This window comes from Anolis sagrei, chromosome 11, assembly GCF_037176765.1.
Source record: "Anolis sagrei isolate rAnoSag1 chromosome 11, rAnoSag1.mat, whole genome shotgun sequence".
In the NCBI taxonomy this organism is placed as follows: domain Eukaryota; kingdom Metazoa; phylum Chordata; class Lepidosauria; order Squamata; family Dactyloidae; genus Anolis; species Anolis sagrei.
Genome location: NC_090031.1, coordinates 32,817,657 through 32,839,070, shown reverse-complemented (window position 1 = coordinate 32,839,070; position 21,414 = coordinate 32,817,657). Strand labels below are relative to the sequence as shown.

The following is a 21,414-nucleotide window of genomic DNA, read 5'->3' as shown; positions in this document are numbered from 1 at the left end:
CTGTCCACAAATTATGTATTTTTTTAAATTTACAGTATTTATATTCCGATTGGGCTTTCCCATCTTCGGCATCTTGGAGGCTGTGCTTGGTTCCGGCCACTGGGAGGTGCTGTTGCTCCATTTCCCTGCCAAAGAGGCGGCGGATGAAAGGAACTGAAGCGGTAGCCCCGCCCACTGGCTATATATACTCTCAAGGGGAGAGTGGGAGGGGGCTACCTCCTAAAACTGTCTAATAAATTTTCTAGAAGATTTTGAATTGTCTGCGCAGGAAATACCATATGTGCGATTCACAGTTGACCACGATGGGGAAATGTAATTTACAGTATTTATATTCCACCCTTCTCAGAGCGGACTGCAGGACACATATACGGCAAACTTTCAATGCTATTGTACAATGACAAGATAACTGTACATAGACAGAGGTATATATGGCTTTCCCATCTTTGGCATCTTGGAGGCTGTGCTTGGTTCCGGCCACTGGGAGGTGCTGTTGCTCCACTTTCCCTGCCAAAGAGGTGGCAGATGAAAGGAACTGAAGCAGTAGCCCCGCCTACTGGCTATACATACTCTCAAGGGGAGAGTGGGCGGGGGCTACCGCCTAAAAGTGTCTAATAAATTTTCTAGAAGATTTCGAACTGTCTGCGCAGGAAATACCATATGTGCGATTCACAGTTGACCACGATGGGGAAATGTAATTTACAGTATTTATATTCCACCCTTCTCAGAGCGGACTGCAGGACACATATACGGCAAACTTTCAATGCTATTGTACAATGACAAGATAACTGTACATAGACAGAGGTATATATGGCTTTCCCATCTTTGGCATCTTGGAGGCTGTGCTTGGTTCCGGCCACTGGGAGGTGCTGTTGCTCCACTTTCCCTGCCAAAGAGGTGGCAGATGAAAGGAACTGAAGCAGTAGCCCCGCCTACTGGCTATACATACTCTCAAGGGGAGAGTGGGCGGGGGCTACCGCCTAAAAGTGTCTAATAAATTTTCTAGAAGATTTCGAACTGTCTGCGCAGGAAATACCATATGTGCGATTCACAGTTGACCACGATGGGGAAATGTAATTTACAGTATTTATATTCCACCCTTCTCAGAGCGGACTGCAGGACACATATACGGCAAACTTTCAATGCTATTGTACAATGACAAGATAACTGTACATAGACAGAGGTATATATGGCTTTCCCATCTTTGGCATCTTGGAGGCTGTGCTTGGTTCCGGCCACTGGGAGGTGCTGTTGCTCCACTTTCCCTGCCAAAGAGGTGGCAGATGAAAGGAACTGAAGCAGTAGCCCCGCCTACTGGCTATACATACTCTCAAGGGGAGAGTGGGCGGGGGCTACCGCCTAAAAGTGTCTAATAAATTTTCTAGAAGATTTCGAACTGTCTGCGCAGGAAATACCATATGTGCGATTCACAGTTGACCACGATGGGGAAATGTAATTTACAGTATTTATATTCCACCCTTCTCAGAGCGGACTGCAGGACACATATACGGCAAACTTTCAATGCTATTGTACAATGACAAGATAACTGTACATAGACAGAGGTATATATGGCTTTCCCATCTTTGGCATCTTGGAGGCTGTGCTTGGTTCCGGCCACTGGGAGGTGCTGTTGCTCCACTTTCCCTGCCAAAGAGGTGGCAGATGAAAGGAACTGAAGCAGTAGCCCCGCCTACTGGCTATACATACTCTCAAGGGGAGAGTGGGCGGGGGCTACCGCCTAAAAGTGTCTAATAAATTTTCTAGAAGATTTCGAACTGTCTGCGCAGGAAATACCATATGTGCGATTCACAGTTGACCACGATGGGGAAATGTAATTTACAGTATTTATATTCCACCCTTCTCAGAGCGGACTGCAGGACACATATACGGCAAACTTTCAATGCTATTGTACAATGACAAGATAACTGTACATAGACAGAGGTATATATGGCTTTCCCATCTTTGGCATCTTGGAGGCTGTGCTTGGTTCCGGCCACTGGGAGGTGCTGTTGCTCCACTTTCCCTGCCAAAGAGGTGGCAGATGAAAGGAACTGAAGCAGTAGCCCCGCCTACTGGCTATACATACTCTCAAGGGGAGAGTGGGCGGGGGCTACCGCCTAAAAGTGTCTAATAAATTTTCTAGAAGATTTCGAACTGTCTGCGCAGGAAATACCATATGTGCGATTCACAGTTGACCACGATGGGGAATATGTAATTTACAGTATTTATATTCCACTCTTCTCATAGCGGATTGCAGGACACAAATACAGCAAACTTTCAATGCCATTATACAATGACAAGATAACTGTACATAGATAGAGGTATATATGGCTTTCCCATCTTCGGCATCTTGAAGGCTGTGCTTGGTTCCGGCCACTGGGAGGTGCTGTTGCGCCACTTTCCCTGCCGAAGAGGCAGTGGATGAAAGGAACTGAAGCAGTAGCCCCACCCACTGGCTATATATACTATCAAGGGGAGAGTGGGCGGGGGCTACCGCCTAAAAGTGTCTAATAAATGTTCTAGAAGATTCCGAACTGTCTGCGCAGGCGCAGGAAATACCATACGTGCGATTAACAGTTGACCACGATGGGGAATATGTAATTTACGGTATTTATATTCCACCCTTCTCAGAGCGGATTGCAGGACACATATACGGCAAACTTTCAATGCCGTTATACAATTACAAGATAACTGTACATACATAGAGGTGTGTGTGTGTATATATATATATATATAGAGAGAGAGAGAGAGAGAGAGGCTTTCCCATCTTCGGCATCTTGGAGGCTGTGCTTGGTTCCGGCCACTGGGAGGTGCTGTTGCTCCATTTTCCCTGCCAAAGAGCTTTGTTCATAAACTTCCTCCTTGATCAAACCACTGGCATTTTTCTTATGGTTGCCTTTAAATACCTCCTCGCTTAAAGCAGGACCTATTTATCTACTCACAATCTTTCGATCTGCTAGATAGGCAGAAACGGAGCTGAAGGCCAGGAGCTCACCCTGACCTGGGCTTCAAACACAAATCTTTCAATTAACAAGATTTTACTGCAGCTGGCAGAGTCAGAATGATTTGGAAAAGCAAATTAAATGGCGGAAATACAATCAAGGGCGCAGTGCCTTGGCCTGCACTTAAAAATAATCGGCGCAGTGCCTTGGCCTGCACTTAAAAAAAGACCTTGGCCTGCACTTAAAAATAATCGGCACTGACAAAATTACCATTTTTCAGCTGCAAAAGGCCATCCTACTTCGCCTGCAGAGTGACTTTGTTGTGTAGCAAATAATAGTAGTAGTAGTAATAATAAGAATAATAAAAACTGCAGACTCAAACACTCTGGCATAATCCTGTAAGGGTGGTCCCAGTGGTGATTGGCACACTGGGCGCAGTGCCTAAAGACCTTGGCCTGCACTTAAAAATAATCGGCACTCACAAAATTACCATCTGTCAGCTGCAAAAGGGAGCTACTCAGATCCGCACGCATTATTTGCTGATACATCACACAGTCCTAGGCACTTGGGAAGTGTCCAACGTGCGATCCAATACAAAAGCCAGCATAATGATCTTGTTTGCTGTGTACTAATCTTGTGTATCAAATAATATTTTTTTATACATACATACTAGGCATGTGCAATCCATGTTTCTAAAGTACTTACAAAACTAAAGTTCTGGTGGTGAAATCTAGGAGGTGCCGGTGCTTTGCTCCTACAGTGTTGCGAAAGTTCTGGTGGTCAAAATTTCAGAACTCTATTTTTCAAAATTTCATTATAAATGGCAGTTACTAATTGGTTCTGTCATAAAAATCATCAATAATGAAATAATAATGAAATTTTGAAAGTTTTGTCAGAGTTCTGAAATTTTCACCACCAGAACTTTATCAACACCGTAGAAGCAAAGCACCAGCGCCCCCTAGTTTTCACCACCAGAGTTTTAGTTTTGCAAGTGCTTTAGAACCATGGATTGCACATGCCTAATACATATAGGGGGTTGGATTGGATGATTCCTGGGGTCCCTTCCAACTCTAGGATTCTATCAGCTGATCAATCCATTGATCAATTTATCATGTTGGCATGACTCAATCAAGAAGATTACCCTGATATTAAGTCCAGACGTATCCCAACTCTGGTGTTAATCTCTATTTCTAAGCTGATGAGCCGGCATTGTCCATAGAGACCTCCAAGGTCATGTGGCCAGCATGACTGCATGGAGCGCCGTTACCTTCCCGCTGGAGCGGTAACTATTGATCTACTCACATTCGCATGTTTTTGAATTTCTAGGCTGGCAGAAGCTGGGGCTAACAGTAGGAGCTCACCCAGTTCTGAACTGGTGACCTTTCGGTCAGCAAGTTCGCCGTTAACTTCCCGCCGGAGTGGTAGCTACTGATCTACTCACATTCGCATGTTTTTGAATTGCTAGGTTGGCAGAAGCTGGGGCTAACAGCAGGAGCTCACTCAGTTCTGAACTGGTGACCTTTCGGTCAGCAAGTTTGCCGTTACCTTCCCGCCGGAGCGGTAGCTACTGATCTACTCACATTCGCATGTTTTTGAATTGCTAGGTTGGCAGAAGCTGGGGCTAACAGCAGGAGCTCACTCAGTTCTGAACTGGTGACCTTTCGGTCAGCAAGTTTGCCGTTACCTTCCCGCCGGAGTGGTAGCTACTGATCTACTCACATTCGCATGTTTTTGAATTGCTAGGTTGGCAGAAGCTGGGGCTAACAGCAGGAGCTCACCCCACTCCCCGGATCTGAACTGGTGACCTTTCAGTCAGCAAGTTCAGCAGCTCAGCGGTTTAACCTGCTGCGCCAATGGGGACTCCTTATGATTAGGAAAGTATGTTGCATTGACATGGAATCATAGTCCACGCGAGATATAATCAAAGTCTCTCGTCCAACCGAGATACAATCCAAGCTGCTAGGAGTTACGTCCTGTTGTGTTACCTCCATTTTTGCAGTTTGGGGGCCGTATTGAGTTGTACGTAGGAGAGAAGCAAGAAGGAGACGCGGGACTTTCTTCCGCCGCAGGATTTATTGGTTTAATATGCGCTTATCACACTTGAGCAAGCCAGTCTCGGGGCCTGCGATACATGAAGACATACTCTGTCCAAGGAATTACACAGAAGAGACTCCCGCCTGTAAAGAGTTTTGTACAGAGAAAAACAAACAAACAAAAATAATAATAATAAGCCGATAACAAAATAAAGACATTATTAGCTGTCAAACTGATCTTGTTCTCTAACAAAATTGGATAGCCCCCAAAGTGACTAAGACTACAAAATTGGAATACGTCCATACCACTGGAGTAAGAGGTTAGCTGATTTTATTAACACCTAGTTTCGTTCTGTACACAAGTCCGTTAAGTGGGTTGGGTTCTTTAGTGGGTTTAATACTATCTGTACAAGGTTTAAGTGCTGTCGTACGACTTGTGCGGATGGGTCGCCTTGGCTTTTCTCGCCTCCGTGAAACCGGCATGCGTTGCGTCGCTCAGAAAACGGTCCTAACCATCCGGTCCTTTGGTGATGGCGCTCGCCGGGACAAGTGGCGTTCGCACGGACAATTTGGGAGGCCTGGCAGATCGCACAGCGGGAAGTCCGCAAAGCTTTATCGGCATGCAATGAAGGGTGACGGCCCTCATTTCCTTGCAACGGGGATTAAGAGAACAGTGGGTGTTATGACCCTGGGTTCAACTGTGAGCCATAGATATATATGTAAGGCGTAACAGAGCCATCTTTAGTCTCGACAAAGGTTATGTACCTGTAGAGAAACCCTATTTCAGAGGATCCCCCATAGTTGGACATAGAAACGATGCCGAGACCAAACACTGTGTCCAGACTAAAGATGGCTCCGACATGCGAGATAAATCCCCCCTCAAATGGTAAAGTTTGGAAAATCTAATTAATTCCCTGGGAAAAAATAAACAAAACCCGCTGCGTCCTCATGGAAGAAAAGGCAAGTCAGGCTCTGCCAGGTCTGGAAACTAAAAATAGACATTAAAAGCCAGCGGTAAGAGACCGAAAGCAGAGAAAGTCGTGAATCTAACTGTTGAAACCAACGAGGCAACAGTACGGAGGAGCACGGCTTGAGGAATTTGAGACCCTATATCATGGAACTAACTGGCGATCCCCCTAAGCCAGTGTATCCCAACTTTTTTTTGACCAGGGATCACTCTCGAACATTAGTACCAAAAGGGTTACGAATTACGAATTTCTGGAGACAATGCTGATGGAATTGTACCAGGCGCTGAGTGTGACGTGTGTAGACAGTCCACGTTTCGCAGGCGTATAGAAGGGGTTGGGAGAACAATGGCTTTATAAGCAAGCACCTTGTTTACAGATGTCTCGGTCCTCAAACATTCTCTGCTTCATTCGGAAGAATGTTGCACTCTCAGAGCTCAGGCGGTATTGTATTTCCGTGTCAATGTGGACTTTTGTGGAGGGGTGGCTGCCAGGGTTGGGAGGACAATCGCTTTATTAACAAGCCCCTTGGTCTCCCTATGGATGTCCCGGTCCTCAAAGACTCTGCTTCGTTCGGAAAAATGCTGCATTTGCAGAGCTCGGGTGGTGTTGTATTTCCGTGTCAATGTGGACTTTTGTGGAGAGGCGGCTGCCAGTGTTGGGAGGACAATCGCTTTATTAACAAGCCCCTTGGTCTTCCTACGGATGTCCCGGTCCTCAAACACTCTCTGCTTCATTCGGAAGAACGCTGCACTTGCAGAGCTCAGGCGGTGTTGTATTTCAATGTCAATGTTGACATCTGTAGACAAGTCCACGTTTCGCAGGCATATAGCAGGGTTGGGGGGACAATAGCTTTCTAAACAAGCCCCTTGGTGTCCCTACGGATGTCCTGGTCCTCAAACACTCTCTGCTTCATTCGGAAAAATGCTGCACTTGCAGAGCTCAGGCGGTGTTGCATGTCAGTGTTGACATCTGTAGACAGTCCACGTTTCGCAGGCGTATGGCAGGGTTGGGGGGACAATGGCTTTCTAAACAAGCCCCTTGGTGTCCCTATGGATGTCCCGGTCCTCAAACACTCTCTGTTTCATTCGGAAGAATGCTGCACTCGCAGAGCTCAGGCGGTGTTGTATTTTGGTGTCGATGTTGACTTTTGTGGAGTGGGGGGTGCCAAGGGAGCGGAAATGACCAACATCTTCTAATGTTACACAATGAAGCTATATGCAGAAGGATTGGCTGGTGAAGGCTGGAAGAGCACTTTGGTTTTCTCGGTGTTCAATGAGAGGCCGAGCTTCTCGTATGCTTCTGCGAAGGTGTTGAGAGTGGCTTGTAGGCCTTCTTGGTAGGACCTTGAGAAAACACGATGCAATCTCCAATGAAGTTTCAGCAGGCAGTTTTCACATCAGGGAAATAATGAATGCAGTTCAGGTTTGAGCTTGTCCCTAAAGGAACCCTGTGTCCAAAATATATTAAAGCCCCTCAAAGTTCAGACTAAAAACCACTGTGGGATTCACTGCCCTGTTAACCTTGGAGCCTCCTGTCATAGCAGCAGCGCACAGATGCATCAGGGAGGTTCACTCAAGTACATTTTGTGCCCAACAGCATCCACACATGTTCAAAATGTCATGCTCGCAGGCCACCATTATTCCAACTCCAGAGGTTCAATTCGACTAAGGAGCACTTCCTGGTTTACTTTATTCTAACACTGATTAAGACCTTTCGGTCAGGAAAAAAAAAACAAGAATTGTTTGGGGACGAAAGACAAACATCTGAACGCTGCTAATGAGAAGGCAGGATACACCCGGCTACACTCAACACTATACACATTGCATTTCATCGCATAATAGTCGCGGCCACATTTTTGAGGCAGCAAAATTAGTATTTTTGTTTCCTCACATAATAGTCGCAGAGCCATTTGAGGCTGATTTCCCCTTCCTTCCTTCCTTCCTTCCTTCCTTCCTTCCTTCCTTTAAGACAAGGCAGTAAACTATAATGACACGTTGCATTTCATCGAATAATAGTCGCAGCCACATTTTTGAGGCAGCAAAATTAGTATTTTTTTCCTCACATAATAGTCGCAGAACTATTTGAGGCTGATTTCTCTTTTCTTTCTTTCTTTCTTCAAGACAAGGCAGTAAACTATAATGAAGTGGAGATCTCCGGAGCTGTGCTCTTCCATCCTTCCTCCAAAGCCTTAAGGCAATTAAGAAAACCTGAAATTGAGGTTTCTGGAAATGGGATATTTCCTCTTACTTCCAAAGAGCTCCATTTCAGATTTTGTAAAATGCCTTGCCTTTGGAGAAAGAAGGAAGGGAGGGAGGAAAGGGGAATCTTCCGTCTTCCTAGTCAAACATACAACAAACATACAAACAGAAGGGAGCTGTTTGTTTGAAACTCGATCATCCTTCCTTCTGTCTCAAAGGTAAGGCCACTTAAAAATAAATAAATCTGAAACCGGAGGATCAAAGGTAGATTTAAAAAAAAAAAATCACATAATAGTCACACCACCCCCTTTTTCCATTCTAAAAAGGGGAGATAAAGCACTGCGACTATTACGTGATGAAACACAGTATAGGGGAACACACCTACCTACCTGTATGTATAAATTTATCCATCGATAGAAGTCGTTACTATTTTGGGCCACAGCTTCCAGAAGCCCCTCCCGTCCCCAGACATCTCAGAATTCTGTCGCAAAATGAGAATTTCAACACTGAGCTCTTGATTAGACTCCGAATTCTCAGACAACAAGTGTGGGCATGAGGCAAACCCACAAGACAAAGGCTGATGCTTATAGAAAGGTAGAGCTGCAAGGAGAAGGTCGGTCTGAAGCTTTCCCCCCCTTCTAGTGCTAACTTTCTGCAATGTTCATTTTTTTAATTTTTTGGCAGGAAATTTCCATTTTTTAATTTTTTTGGCAGGGGGAATACACCAAGTCACAGACGAAGCCTAAAAGTAGTACAATCTTTTGTGGAGGGGGCATCCTCCTTGGCCCGAACTCTTGGATTAGAGGTGAAATGCGGAAGGACGTGAGAAGCAAGCTTGGCAAAAGCAACAGAGACGGGAAGAAGCCATCTTTTGAACAACGTCCAAGCTTGACCCTTTGTTCCAGACCGTGGCAAAAGTGGCTTAAAGCAGGGAGATCTCACTCCGAAGAGGCGAGAGGCACAACCCAACAGCTCCAAACAACTCATGGGACTCAAGCGTGATCAAAGTTCAAAATAAGTTAAGCGTCCATCTTAAAATTGGTATTCCGTGCCATACGATGCATCGTCTTCATGTTACGTACCTCAAGAGTCTTTTTAGTGTCGGGAAGGGATGATCTTCCCACTGACCTCTATGGCTAGAGGGACAACTGGCCATCGAAAACGGGAGGGAAAAAGGAGCAAAAGATTCCCTTCTTGGGGATTTGCAAACAAAAACACTCTTGTCTCTCACCCGGGACATTTCCGTTAGCAATATGTGAGGGCAACTTCTCCCACCTCCCAAAAAAAAAAAGGAATTCCTTGGCAAAATGAGACCCATGCCATCCATATTGTCATCGGACGCTGCAAACGGTGGAGGAGAAGAAATTCAGCGACAAACATACAGCTCTCGTACCGCTTGTCTTCATGAGCCAGGCACAGCCGGGAAAGCTGGGGAGGATACCATTCGTTGCCCGTGAAAACAGCCGTGTTTCGTAGTGCAGAAAAACACTGTGTGTGGCTCTTAAAGTGGGGCCTGGGGTGGTCGGAGAGGGGGGCGCACTCCTCGTTCGGCCCTTCTTTTGAGCAGCAAACCCTGTCGCCAGAGTCCTCTCCACCTCGGCTCCTTCATCAGTGCTTCTCCTGTAAGAAAGAAGACCAGCACCACTGTTTACTCAATGACAGCCTGTTTGGTTACAGTCCAAAGATACAAACAGCTCAACATGCGGGTTAAACCGCTAAGCTGCCTGTTGTACACCTCTGTTCTCAAACACCACACCAGTATAGTAAAACCAACAAGCAGTTTATTGAAGGATATATGTAAGAAAAGCAATAAAAATAATAGAAACAGTCTGGTCCAAGAGGATGTTCCAACGGTAACAAATAGTCCACTTCAAGGTACAAAGATCCAAGGATGCAAATTCCAAAAGAACAAGACAACATAGAGATCCAATACCCAGAACAGGAAACTGGCAAAACTTGAAACACAAAGCTAGAAATCCACTTGGAAATAAGGTGGTCATGATAATTCAACACTGACCAGACTGAGCTAAAATCCTTTCCCCATCGTATATAAAGCCTTTCCTGTCTCATGAAGCGAAAGGAAAACATTCTGTTTGCCTTTACAACCAGATAGGATTTCTTATCTCTCTTTTCTAGTAGACTGGCTGACCTTCGGAGAGCTTGGGAACTTTCTCTTAGTTTACAAAAGACTTGTCTTCTACCTTCAGTCTCACCTGACAAATCATCCTCAGAAGACAGTTTCTCAGATAAAGGCTGCTGTGGGCCACTCCCAGGAATGTAACGTTAGGAATCTATAGGAGAAGCACTCAATTCATGAGAAATCTCATGAACTCCCTCCTGAGCACACAAAAGACTGGGTGACTTGGAAGACACTGAAGAGACTGTGCTCTGGCACCATGAGATGCAGAGCCAACCTTAGGCCCGTCGCAAACTCTGTTCCTGCGAGAGAAAACCTTGCTAGCATGTCCCTGACGTCACGGGACTCCGCCTCTCTCCCCGCCCCTTTCTCCTCCCCTTTCTCCATGCGAGCGTGGTTTTTCCTTTGCTAGGGCAGCATTGCCCGCATTTTCTCTCAGTTGGCAGAATTCAACTGAGAGAAAATGCGGGCAATGCTGCCCTAGCAAAGGAAAAACCACGCTCGCAAAGAGAAAGGGGCGGAGAAAGGGGCGGGGAGAGAGGCGCAGGCTCATGACGTCAGGGACTTGCTAGCAAGGGTTTCTCCAGCAGGAACCTAGTTTGCGACGGGCCTTAAGAAATGGGGCCACAAAGTGGAGTCCACGACATGCGAGTGTGGAGAAGAGCAAACCACTGACCACCTACTACAATGCAGCCTGAGCCCTGCCACATGCACAATGGAGGACTTTCTCACAGCGACTCCAGAGGCACACCAAGTGGCCAGCTTCTGCTCAAAGGACATTTAATATAATGCCAAGTTTTCAAACTTTATGTTTGTTAAATACATTACAACTGTACCCTTGGTTTGCTCCCGATACGATAAATAATTGAAAAAGGGAGTGAGACTATTACGCAATGAAAATAGATCTGCTTTTGATTCCCTGGTTTCGTATTTAGTGTAATGCCAAGATTTTAACTTTGTTTGTGATTTTTAAAATACATTTTACCTGCATTCTCAATTTGCTTCTGACACAATAAATAAATATGGCAGATCATAAAAAGTGGTTTTGTGCATGCGCTGTAATGTATTTTATAATTTTTGGCTTATTAAGTCCCTTATGCTATGTTTTCCAACGTTTTATGACTGATGGTCACTCACTGGCCTGATAGGTGTATTGTGTCCAAATTTGGTGTCTGTTTGTCACATGGTTTTTGAGTTATGTTAATCCCACAAACGAACATTACATTTTTATTTATATAGATACATATATTTAAAATTATGTAACACAATATACAATATACTACTACTACTAATAATAATAATAATATATTATAATTATATATTTTATATTACATGTAATATTACCCAAGACGATGGAACGGATAAGGACTTGAATGAGAGAATATAGTTTTTAGCTTTTAATATTGTTATTATGCACTGTCTTATGCCTAATTGCACTATAATGGTTCTTTTGCTTATCAATGTATGTATTTTTATGGCATCGAATTGTGCCGATTGTGTATGCTGCTCTGAGTCGCCTCCGGGCTGATATGAGTGGGGTAGAAATAATGCAAATAAATAAATAATATTACAATATAATGGTATAGTACAATGTAGTAACATATAATACTGATATTGTACTACGCTAATAATATAATATATTGTATGTATATATATCTTGTAAGCCACTCCGAGTCCCCTTCGGGGTGAGAAGGGCGGCATATAAATGTCGTAAATAAATAAAATATATAAATAAAGAAATATATGTATAGTTGGCCCTCTGTCTCTACAGATTCTCCATCCATTGACTGCCTTGATGCCCAGTGGTTGTGTCTCATCCTTGCCTTGTTCCCCTGTCCAGGTGATGGCTTTACTCTCAAACGAACCACAGAGCAAAGGGAGAACAACCAGACAACCGAACTTTACAAAGCGCCTACCTCCTGTTTGTGAGATTTATCCTGTTGATGGATCCCATTCGCAGATCCGGAGCTTCCAATGGTCTGGAAGGGAAAGAGCTGCTTGTCAGTTATGGATTACATGCACAGCAATCAAGAAAATACATTGAACTTTAAGACATTAGAAACAGAGTGTTTTGTTTTTGTTTTGTTTTTTATGCCTGTGTCAGAGAAGTTTCCCTCCTCGTCCGAAATGTTTTCCACCCAGGTGTTCCTTCAGTTTAGTGAACCGATGATATTCACTGGGTGCGAGGTCGGGTTGTGAGAGGGGTGACTCAAAACATCCCAACCACATGAAGTCAACAACTCTTGTGTTGCATGAGCGGTGTGCGGACGTGCATTGTCATGAAGGAGACAGACTCCCGCTGTCAGCATCCCACAATGTTTGTTTTGGATGGCTCTGCTAAGTTTCTTCAGGGTCTCACAATATATTCTGAACCCATTTTGTCACATGCTGTCTTGACATTATGTCCTCCCCATAAACTGAAACGATTTCATGGCGAATTGCAGCGGCGTTCATGCCCTTAGCATTTAGGCAGCGTGTTACAGCGCAAACTTCGCACTTGGAGGGAAATAGAATGAGGACGCTCATCTCTAACCTTCACTACAATGCCAGTCGATGAGCTACTGACGACTGGTACGGCTCGTTCACTTCCGCTGGCTTACCCACTACATGGCAGTGATACCAACCTCCCCTGAGAAAATTCCCTGCGAGAGGTACATGCCTTGTAACCTTACTTTCTGGATATCCCTCATATATTGCAAATTTTGCACCTGGAGGGAAAAGGAATGAGGACACTTATCTCTAACCTTCACCACAATGCCAGTCGATGAGCTACTGATGACTGACACTGCTTGTTCGCTTCCACTGGCTTCCTGCTACACGGCAGTGATAACAACTTCCCCCGAGAAAATTCCCTGCGAGAGCTACGTGCCTTGTAACCTTACTTTCTGGCTATCCCTCATACATTGTGAACTTCACACTTGGAGGGAAACTGAATGAGGACACTCAATTCTAACACTCATCGCAATGCCAGTTGATGAGCTACTGGTGACTGGCACTGTTCATTTGCTTCCGCTGGCTTCCCACTACACAGCAGTGATAGCAACTTTCCCTGAGATAATTCCCTGCGAGAGCTACATGCCTTGGAACCTTACTTTCTGGATATCCCTCATAGATTGTGAACTTCATACTTGGAGGAAAACACTCATCACAATGACAGTCCATGAGCTACTGACAACTGGCACTGCTCGTTCGCTTCCGCTGGCTTCCCACTACACGGCAGTGATACCAACTTCTCCCAAGATAATTCCCTGTGAGAGCTGTGTGCCTTGTAACCTGTGGGGTTGCCCTTGAAGACTACCCGGAAGCTTCAGATGGTCCAGCGCTCGGCGGCCAGGCTGCTAACGGGAGCGGCACTCAGGGAGCATACCACTCCTCTGCTGAACCAGCTCCACTGGCTGCCAATCCGCTACCGGGCACAATTCAAGGTGCTGGCTTTAGCCTATAAAGCCCTAAACGGTTCTGGCCCTGCTTACCTCTTCGAACGCATCTCCACCTATGAACCGACCAGAACATTAAGATCGTCTGGGGAGGCCCTGCTCTCGATCCCGCCTGCGTCACAGGCGCGCTTGGCGGGGACGAGAGACAGGGCCTTCTCAGTGGTGGCCCCTCGGCTATGGAATGCCCTACCGGCAGACATCAGACAGGCACCTTCGCTGCTGACGTTTCGGAGAATGGTTAAGACCTGGCTTTATGAACAAGCGTTTGGTTAAGCAGTGCAACCAATCATAGGAAGACGGTAAATGGAACATAGGAATGGCACAAGGATTATGAGAACGGATCTGATTTCAACTGAGGCGTTATGTTATGTCTGTTTTGTTGATCTGTCTTGTTGATTGTTAACTGTTGTGGATTGATGCTGTTGATCCTGTTTGTTGCGTTGTTATGTTTTAATTGCACTGACACTGTTTGATAATTGTACCATGTAAACCGCATTGAGTCACCTGTTAAGGGCTGAAAAATGCGGTATAGAAATAAAGCAAATAAATAAATAAATAATAACCTTACTTTTTGGAAAGTGAATGAGGACGCTAATCTTTAACCTTCACCACAATGCCAGTCGATGAACTACTGACGACTGGCACTGCTCCTTCGCTTCCGCTGGTTTCCTGCTACACTTCCCCTGAGAAAATTCTCCATGAGAGCTACGTGTTTTGTGATGTTACTTTCTGGCTATCCCTCGTACATTGTGAATATCACACTTGCAGGGAAACTGAATGAGGACACTCAATTATAACACTCATCACAATGCCAGTCAATAAGCTACTGATGACTGGCACTGCTGCTTTGCTTCTGCTGGCTTCCTGCTACACAGCAGTAACACCAACTTTCCCTGTGATAATTCCCTGCAAGAACTGCGTGCCTTGTAACCTTACTTTCTGGATATCCCTCGTACATTGTGAACTTCACACTTGGAGGGAAACTGAATGAGGACGCTCAATTCTAACACTCATCACAATGGCAGTCGATGAGCTACTGACGACTAGCACTGCTCATTTGCTTCCGCTGGCTTCCCGCTACACAGCATTGATACCAACTTTCCCTGAGATAATTCCCTGCAAGAGTTATGTGCCTTGTGACCTTACTTTCTGGATATCCCTCATACATTGCAAATTATGTACCTGGAGGGAAAGGGAATGAGAACACTCAACTCTAACCTTCACCACAATGCCAATTGATGAGCTACTGACGACTGGCACTGCTCTTTCGCTTCCGCTGGTTTCCTGCTACACTTCCCCTGAAAAAATTCCCCATGAGAGCTACGTGCCTTGTAATCTTACTTTCTGCATATTCCTTATACATTGTGAACTTCACACTTGGAGGGAAACTGAATGAGGAGACTCAATTATAACACTCATCACAATGCCAGTCGATGAGCTACTGACGACTGGCACTGCTCCTTCGCTTCTGCTGGTTTCCTGCTACACTTCTCCTGAGAAAAATCCCTATGAGAGCTACGGGCCTTGAAACTTTACTTTCTGGATATCCCTCATACATTGTGAACTTCACACCTGGAGGGAAACTGAATGAAGACACTCATCTTTAACCTTCACCACAATGCCAGTCGATGAGCTACTGACGACTGGCACTGCTCCTTCGCTTCCGCTGGTTTCCTGCTACACTTCCCCTAAGAAAATTCCCCATGAGAGGTACGTGCCTTGTGACCTTACTTTCTGGATATCCCTCGTACACTGTGAACTTCACACTTGGAGGGAAACTGAATGAGGACGCTCAATTCTAACACTCATCACAATGCCAGTCGATGAGCTACTGACAACTGGTACTGCTCATTCGCTTCTGCTGGCTTCCCGCAACACGGCAGTGCTACCGACTCCCCCTAAGAAAATTCCTGCAAGAGCTACATGCCTTATAACTTTACTTTCCAGATAACCCTCATATGATGAACGGGGGTGCGATCATGTGTGTGAAGAGCATAACATAGAGGACTCAAACACAGAGCTCTGCGGTGTACCAGTGTACAGGCAGAGGCACTCACCTGTGCTTTTTCTGAACAGCTCCTCATGGCCTCCATTAGCTTCTCCATCTGCTGGCCCTGCTCCAAGGCGTTCCTCAAGACATCCTCGGTGCTGACCAGCCGGTGCTGCAACCGCAGGACCTCTGACTCAGACGAAGGGTCAATGAGGGAGTATCGCCGCTGGTCCGTGACGGCTTTCTCTTTATCCTGGAGATTGACATGTGCGAGAAAGTCCACAACAAGTATTTAATGGAATACTGAAGTAAAAGAAATACATTCTTGATAGAAAAGGTCTTGGAGCTCACTAGCTTACTAAAGAAAGGTAAAAAGTAAAAAGATCCATGCAGCTACATTTTGCCTAGAAAGAGGCAAAATGTGTCCTTAATGGAAGGAAGAAAATGCAGAAGAGAGAATGGTCAAATCTGAGCTGGAGTTCTTTGGAGAAAGGAGGGAAGATCCCAGCTCCAGAGACCAGCCTCAGGTGTTGCCTGCACCAAATCTGCCCATACTCTCCAACCATAAGAAGATCAAGACTCACCAGAACAATCAGTTTTTCCCTTAGGTCTTGGATGTCGTCCTTGAGTTTCTGTTCTTTCAGCCTCCACTCCGCTTTGTGCACCTCGCGGCTCAAGTCCCGCTCGGGTCCTGGAGAGTGGCGGTTGGCCTCCATAAGCAAAGCACGCAGCTCGTTCAGGCTTCTGTGGGGAGAGTTGAAGGAATGATGCAGATCTGCGGGACTGACATTGCTGCCTCTGAATGAGGCTCCACAGCTTGAAAATGACAACGTTCCCGGTGCCATCCTAAGGCATTAACAGGCCCTAGGGTGTGGTGTTGTTTTGGCTGCTGTAATCCACTAGCCTAGCTGCTTCACCCAACAACCCCACAAGGAAAAGGTATTTTGGACTATGGACTATTGATTAAGAATGATGCCCTGTGTTCTCAACACAGAGAAACTACATCCTGTCTGTAATTGGATCAGTAAGAAAGGTGGAGCCCCCCAGTGGCGTAATGGGTTAAACCCTCATGCCGGCAGGACCGAAGACCAACAGGTCAGAGGTTCTTACCCGGAGTGAGCGCGGATGAGTTCCCGCTGTCAGCTCCAGCTCCCCGAGTGGGGACATGAGAGAAGCCTCCCACAGGGATGGGAAAACATCCGGGCAACATTCCTTGGGCAACATAATTGCAGATGGCCAATTCTTTCACACCAGAAGCAACTTGCAGTTTCTCAAGTCACTCTTGACACACACACACAAAACTCACACTGAGGCCTCTCTCAAACTGAGGGCTCTCTCAGACTGAGGGCTCTCTCAGACTGAAGCTTCTTCATACTGAGGGCAACTAACTCTGATGTCTACCTTCACACTGAGGCCTACTATCACTGAGGTTTACCTCACACTGAGGCCTCTCTCAGACTGATGCCCCTCTCAGACTGAAGCCTCTTCATACTGAGGCCTCTCTCAGACTGATGCCTCTCTCAGGCTGAAGTCTCTTCATACTGAGGGCAACTAACTCTGAGGTCTACCTCACACTGAGGCCTACTAAGACTGAGGTTTACCTCACACTGAGGCCTCTCTCAGACTGATGCCCTTCTCAGACTGAAGCCTCTTCATACTGAGGCCTCTCTCAGACTGATGCCTCTCTCAGGCTGAAGCCTCTTCATACTGAGGGCAACTAACTCTGAGGTCTACCTCACACTGAGGCCTACTAAGACTGAGGTTTACCTCACATTGAGGCCTCTCTCAGACTGAGGCCTCTGTCAGACTGAAGCCTCTTCATACTGAGGGCAACTAACTCTTGAGGTCAATCTCACACTGAGGCCTACTAATATTGAGGTTTACCTCACACTGAGGCCTCTCTCATACTGAAGCCTTTTCATACTGAGAGCAACTAACTCTGAGGCCTACCTCACAGAGGCCTCTCTCAGACTGGAGCCTCTTCATACTGAGGGCAACAAACACTGATACTTACTAAACTACAGTCACCAATACTTATATTGAACTATAGCTTTTGCCGAGTCATTGCATCCATTTAACCCTTTCAGTGCTTGACTCACTTTTTCGTAAATCAAAATATCTAGTTAATTTTTACTATTAATATCTAGTTAAACCTTTTTTAAGTAGTCAGAAATAGTAAAAATGAAGTTTCTCAAGTTGCTCCTGACACATACACACAAAAAAACCCCAAATGTGCCTGTATGATGAATTAATACAAGATGTTTGTAAGTAAACAAGACATGTATTGTCGAAGGCTTTCATGGCCGGAATCACTCAGTTCTTGTGGGTTTTTTTGGGCTATATGGCCATGTTCTAGAGGCATTTCTCCTGATGTTTCGCCTGCATCTATGGCAGGCTTCCTCAGAGGAAGCCTGCCATAGATGCAGGCGAAACGTCAGGAGAAATGCCTCTAGAACATGGCCATATAGCCCGAAAAAACCCACAAGAACTGAGAAACAAGACATGTTACTTTTTAAAGAAGACTTTGGTTTTTTTTGTCTTTGAGTGCATATTTTAAACTAAGAGGTTTCAAGGGAGAAGTATATATGTTTTGGGTAACATCAACGTCAAAGAAACACTTTAAAACTCTGCTAGCTAAGTATATGTTTTTATTTGTGTGTGCAGTGGCATGCCTTTGTCCCTGGCAGTTCAAAGACATTGTTTATCAGCTTAACAACTGAGTTACCTGTGTGCCATTACACGAATGTTTGTGAACATCGCTTTTTTTTATCAAAAGGGTTGACTTCTAACAAGGTCATGCCTTTCCTTGACTAGTACTTTTCCAAAGAGGGTCTCCAGATGTTCATGGAGATTCACATTTGCATAAAGGATATGACATCACTTTGCAAAAAAGGTTATGAATGCCATTTTTTTCCAAAAAAAGAAAAGGAGGCGGAGGAGGGGGGAAAGGAGGAAGAAGAGGAGGAGGAGGAAGAAGAGAAGCCAACCTTTCTTTTTTCAGTAGTTCCTGACTGATCAGAACCAGCTGACCAGAAGCATCGTGCGTTTTCTTGGACACCGTCTCCAGCTCGGCCTCCAGTCTTTTCTTCTCTTTCAACAAGGAATCTGCCTTCCTCTCGGTACTTTTGCATCTGGTTTCCAACGCTGGCGGACAAAAAAAAAGAGAGGAAGAACACACTGAAGATCAAGCAAGGTGTTGCTGTCCAAGAGAGCTCCACCAGGTAAAGAGGGATGCATTGTTTCTTTCCTTGAAAGGCTCTAGATCAGGACGGATGACTCCCAACCAAAGCCCTTGAACGCACAACAAATCTATATAAATAAAAAGGTAATGTTCGTTTGTGGGATTAACAGAACTCAAAAACCACTGGACGAATTGACACCAAATTTGGACACAAGACACCTAACAACCCAATGTATGTCCTTCACTCAAAAGAATTGATTTTGTCATTTGGGAGTTGTATTTCCTGGGATTTATAGTTCACCTACAATCAAAGAGCATTCTGAACCCCACCAATGATGGAATTGAACCAAACTTGGCACACAGTTGTCTCATGAGCAACAGAAAATACTGGAAGGGTTTGGTGGGCAGTGTCCTTTGGATTTGGAGTTGTAGTTCACCTACATCCAGAGATCACTGTGGACTCAAACAATGATGGATCTGGACCAAACTCCACACGAATACTCAATATGCCCAAATGTGAACACTGGTGGAGTTTGGGGAAAATAGAATCTTGACATTTGGGAGTTGTAGTTGCTGGGATTTGTAGTTCACCTACAATCAAAGAGCATTCTGAACCCCACCAACGATGGAATTGAACCAAACTTGGTACACAGTTCTCCCATGACGAACAGAAAATACTGGAAGGGTTTGGTGGGCAGTGTCCTTTGGTTTTGGAGTTGTAGTTCGTCTACATTCAGTGGACTCAAACAATGATGGATATGGACCAAACTCTACACAAACACTCAATATGCCCAAATGTGAACACTGGTGGAGTTTGGGGAAAACAGAATCTTGACATCTGGGAGTTGTAGTTGCTGGGATTTATAGTTCACCTACAAACACAGAGCATTCTGAACCCCACCAACGATTAAATTGAACCAAACTTGGCACACAGTTCTTCCATGACCAACAGAAAATACTGGAAGGGTTTGGTGGGTACTGTCCTTTGGTTTTGGAGTTGTAGTTCACCTACATCCAGAGATCACTGTGGACTCAAACAATGATGGATCTGTACCAAACTCTACACGAATACTCAATATGCTGAAATGTGAACACTGGTGGAGTGTGGGGAAAAAATAAATAAATATTGACATGATGATTCATAACAGGAACAAAATGACAGTTAAGGAGTAGCAACGAAAATAATATTATGGTTGGGGGGTCACCACAACATGAAGAAGTGTATTAAGGGGTCGAGGCATCAGAAAGGTTGAGAAACACTAAGGTCTCTGAGAGCAGGGATTTAACTAATTTACAATGCCATAAAACCTTCCAGCAGCATGCAGAAGAATGAGGAAGTACTCCATCAAAAAACTGTAAATAAATAAAAAATAAATATTGACATGACGATTCATAAAGGACCAAAATTATAATTGTGAAGTAGCAATGAAAATAATATTATGGTTGGAGGTCACCACAACATAAGGAACTGTATTAAGGGGTCGCGGCATTGGGAAGGTTGAGAACCACTGTTCTAATGAACACCCTTTGAGGGAAACTTACCACTTACTTGGGTCCTTAGGAGGTCAGTCTGGGAGGCCAAGGACGAGACTTCTTTGTCCTTTTTGCTCAGCTTCTCCTGAAGATCTGAGGGAGGGAAAAGAGCAGGCAGTCAAATCGAGCAATGTATTTCCTTATGGGTATTGAAGGCACCCATAAGGAAAAATGCCAGTGATTCGATCAAGGAGGAAGTCTATAAACAAAGCTCTTCAGCAAAAATCGTATTTTTGTGTTCCTCACATAATAGTCTCAAGCCTTTTGAGGCTGATTCCTCCCTCCCACCCCTTAAAAATCGTATTTTTTTGTTCCTCACATAATAGTCTCAAGCCTTTTGAGGCTGATTCCTCCCTCCCACTTCTTAAAAATCATATTTTTTGTTCCTCACATAATAGTCTCAAGCCTTTTGAGGCTGATTCCTCCCTCCCACTCCTTAAAAATCGTATTTTTTTGTTCCTCACATAATAGTCTCCAGCCTTTTGAGGCCGATTCCTCCCTCCCACCCCTTAAAAATCGTATTTTTTTGTTCCTCACATAATTGTCTCCAGCCTTTTGAGGCCGATTCCTCCCTCCCACCCCTTAAAAATCGTATTTTTTTGTTCCTCACATAATAGTCTCCAGCCTTTTGAGGCCGATTCCTCCCTCCCACCCCTTAAAAATCGTATTTTTTTGTTCCTCACATAATTGTCTCCAGCCTTTTGAGGCTGATTCCTCTCTCCCACCCCTTAAAATCGTAGTTTTGTGCTCCTCACATAATAGTCTCAAGCCTTTTGAGGCTGATTCCTCCCTCCCACCCCTTAAAAATCGTATTTTTGTGTTCCTCACATAATAGTCTCAAGCCTTTTGAGGCTGATTCCTCCTTCCCACCCCTTAAAAATCGTATTTTTGTGTTCCTCACATAATAGTCTCCAGCCTTTTGAGGCTGATTCCTCCCTCCCACTCCTTGAAAATCGTATTTTTTGTTCCTCACATAATAGTCTCAAGCCTTTTGAGGC

The 21,414-nt window shown here is 44.9% G+C and overlaps 1 protein-coding gene across 2 annotated transcripts in view; it reads right to left on the bottom strand.

Annotated features, from left to right (window-relative positions):
• Window positions 1–4,993: 4,993 nt before the first annotated feature.
• Window positions 4,994–21,414, bottom strand: part of CLIP2 (CAP-Gly domain containing linker protein 2) — a 45,542-nt gene continuing 29,121 nt past the window's right edge. For both annotated transcript variants that reach the window (XM_067472161.1, XM_067472162.1), the window contains 6 exons: window positions 20,426–20,509; window positions 18,690–18,846; window positions 16,287–16,446; window positions 15,770–15,955; window positions 12,192–12,254; window positions 4,994–9,758 (listed from right to left, as the gene is read on the bottom strand). In XM_067472161.1, the coding sequence (XP_067328262.1) occupies window positions 9,747–9,758; window positions 12,192–12,254; window positions 15,770–15,955; window positions 16,287–16,446; window positions 18,690–18,846; window positions 20,426–20,509 (662 nt within the window). In that variant the 3' untranslated portion in view covers window positions 4,994–9,746. The remainder of the gene's footprint in view (window positions 9,759–12,191; window positions 12,255–15,769; window positions 15,956–16,286; window positions 16,447–18,689; window positions 18,847–20,425; window positions 20,510–21,414) is intronic.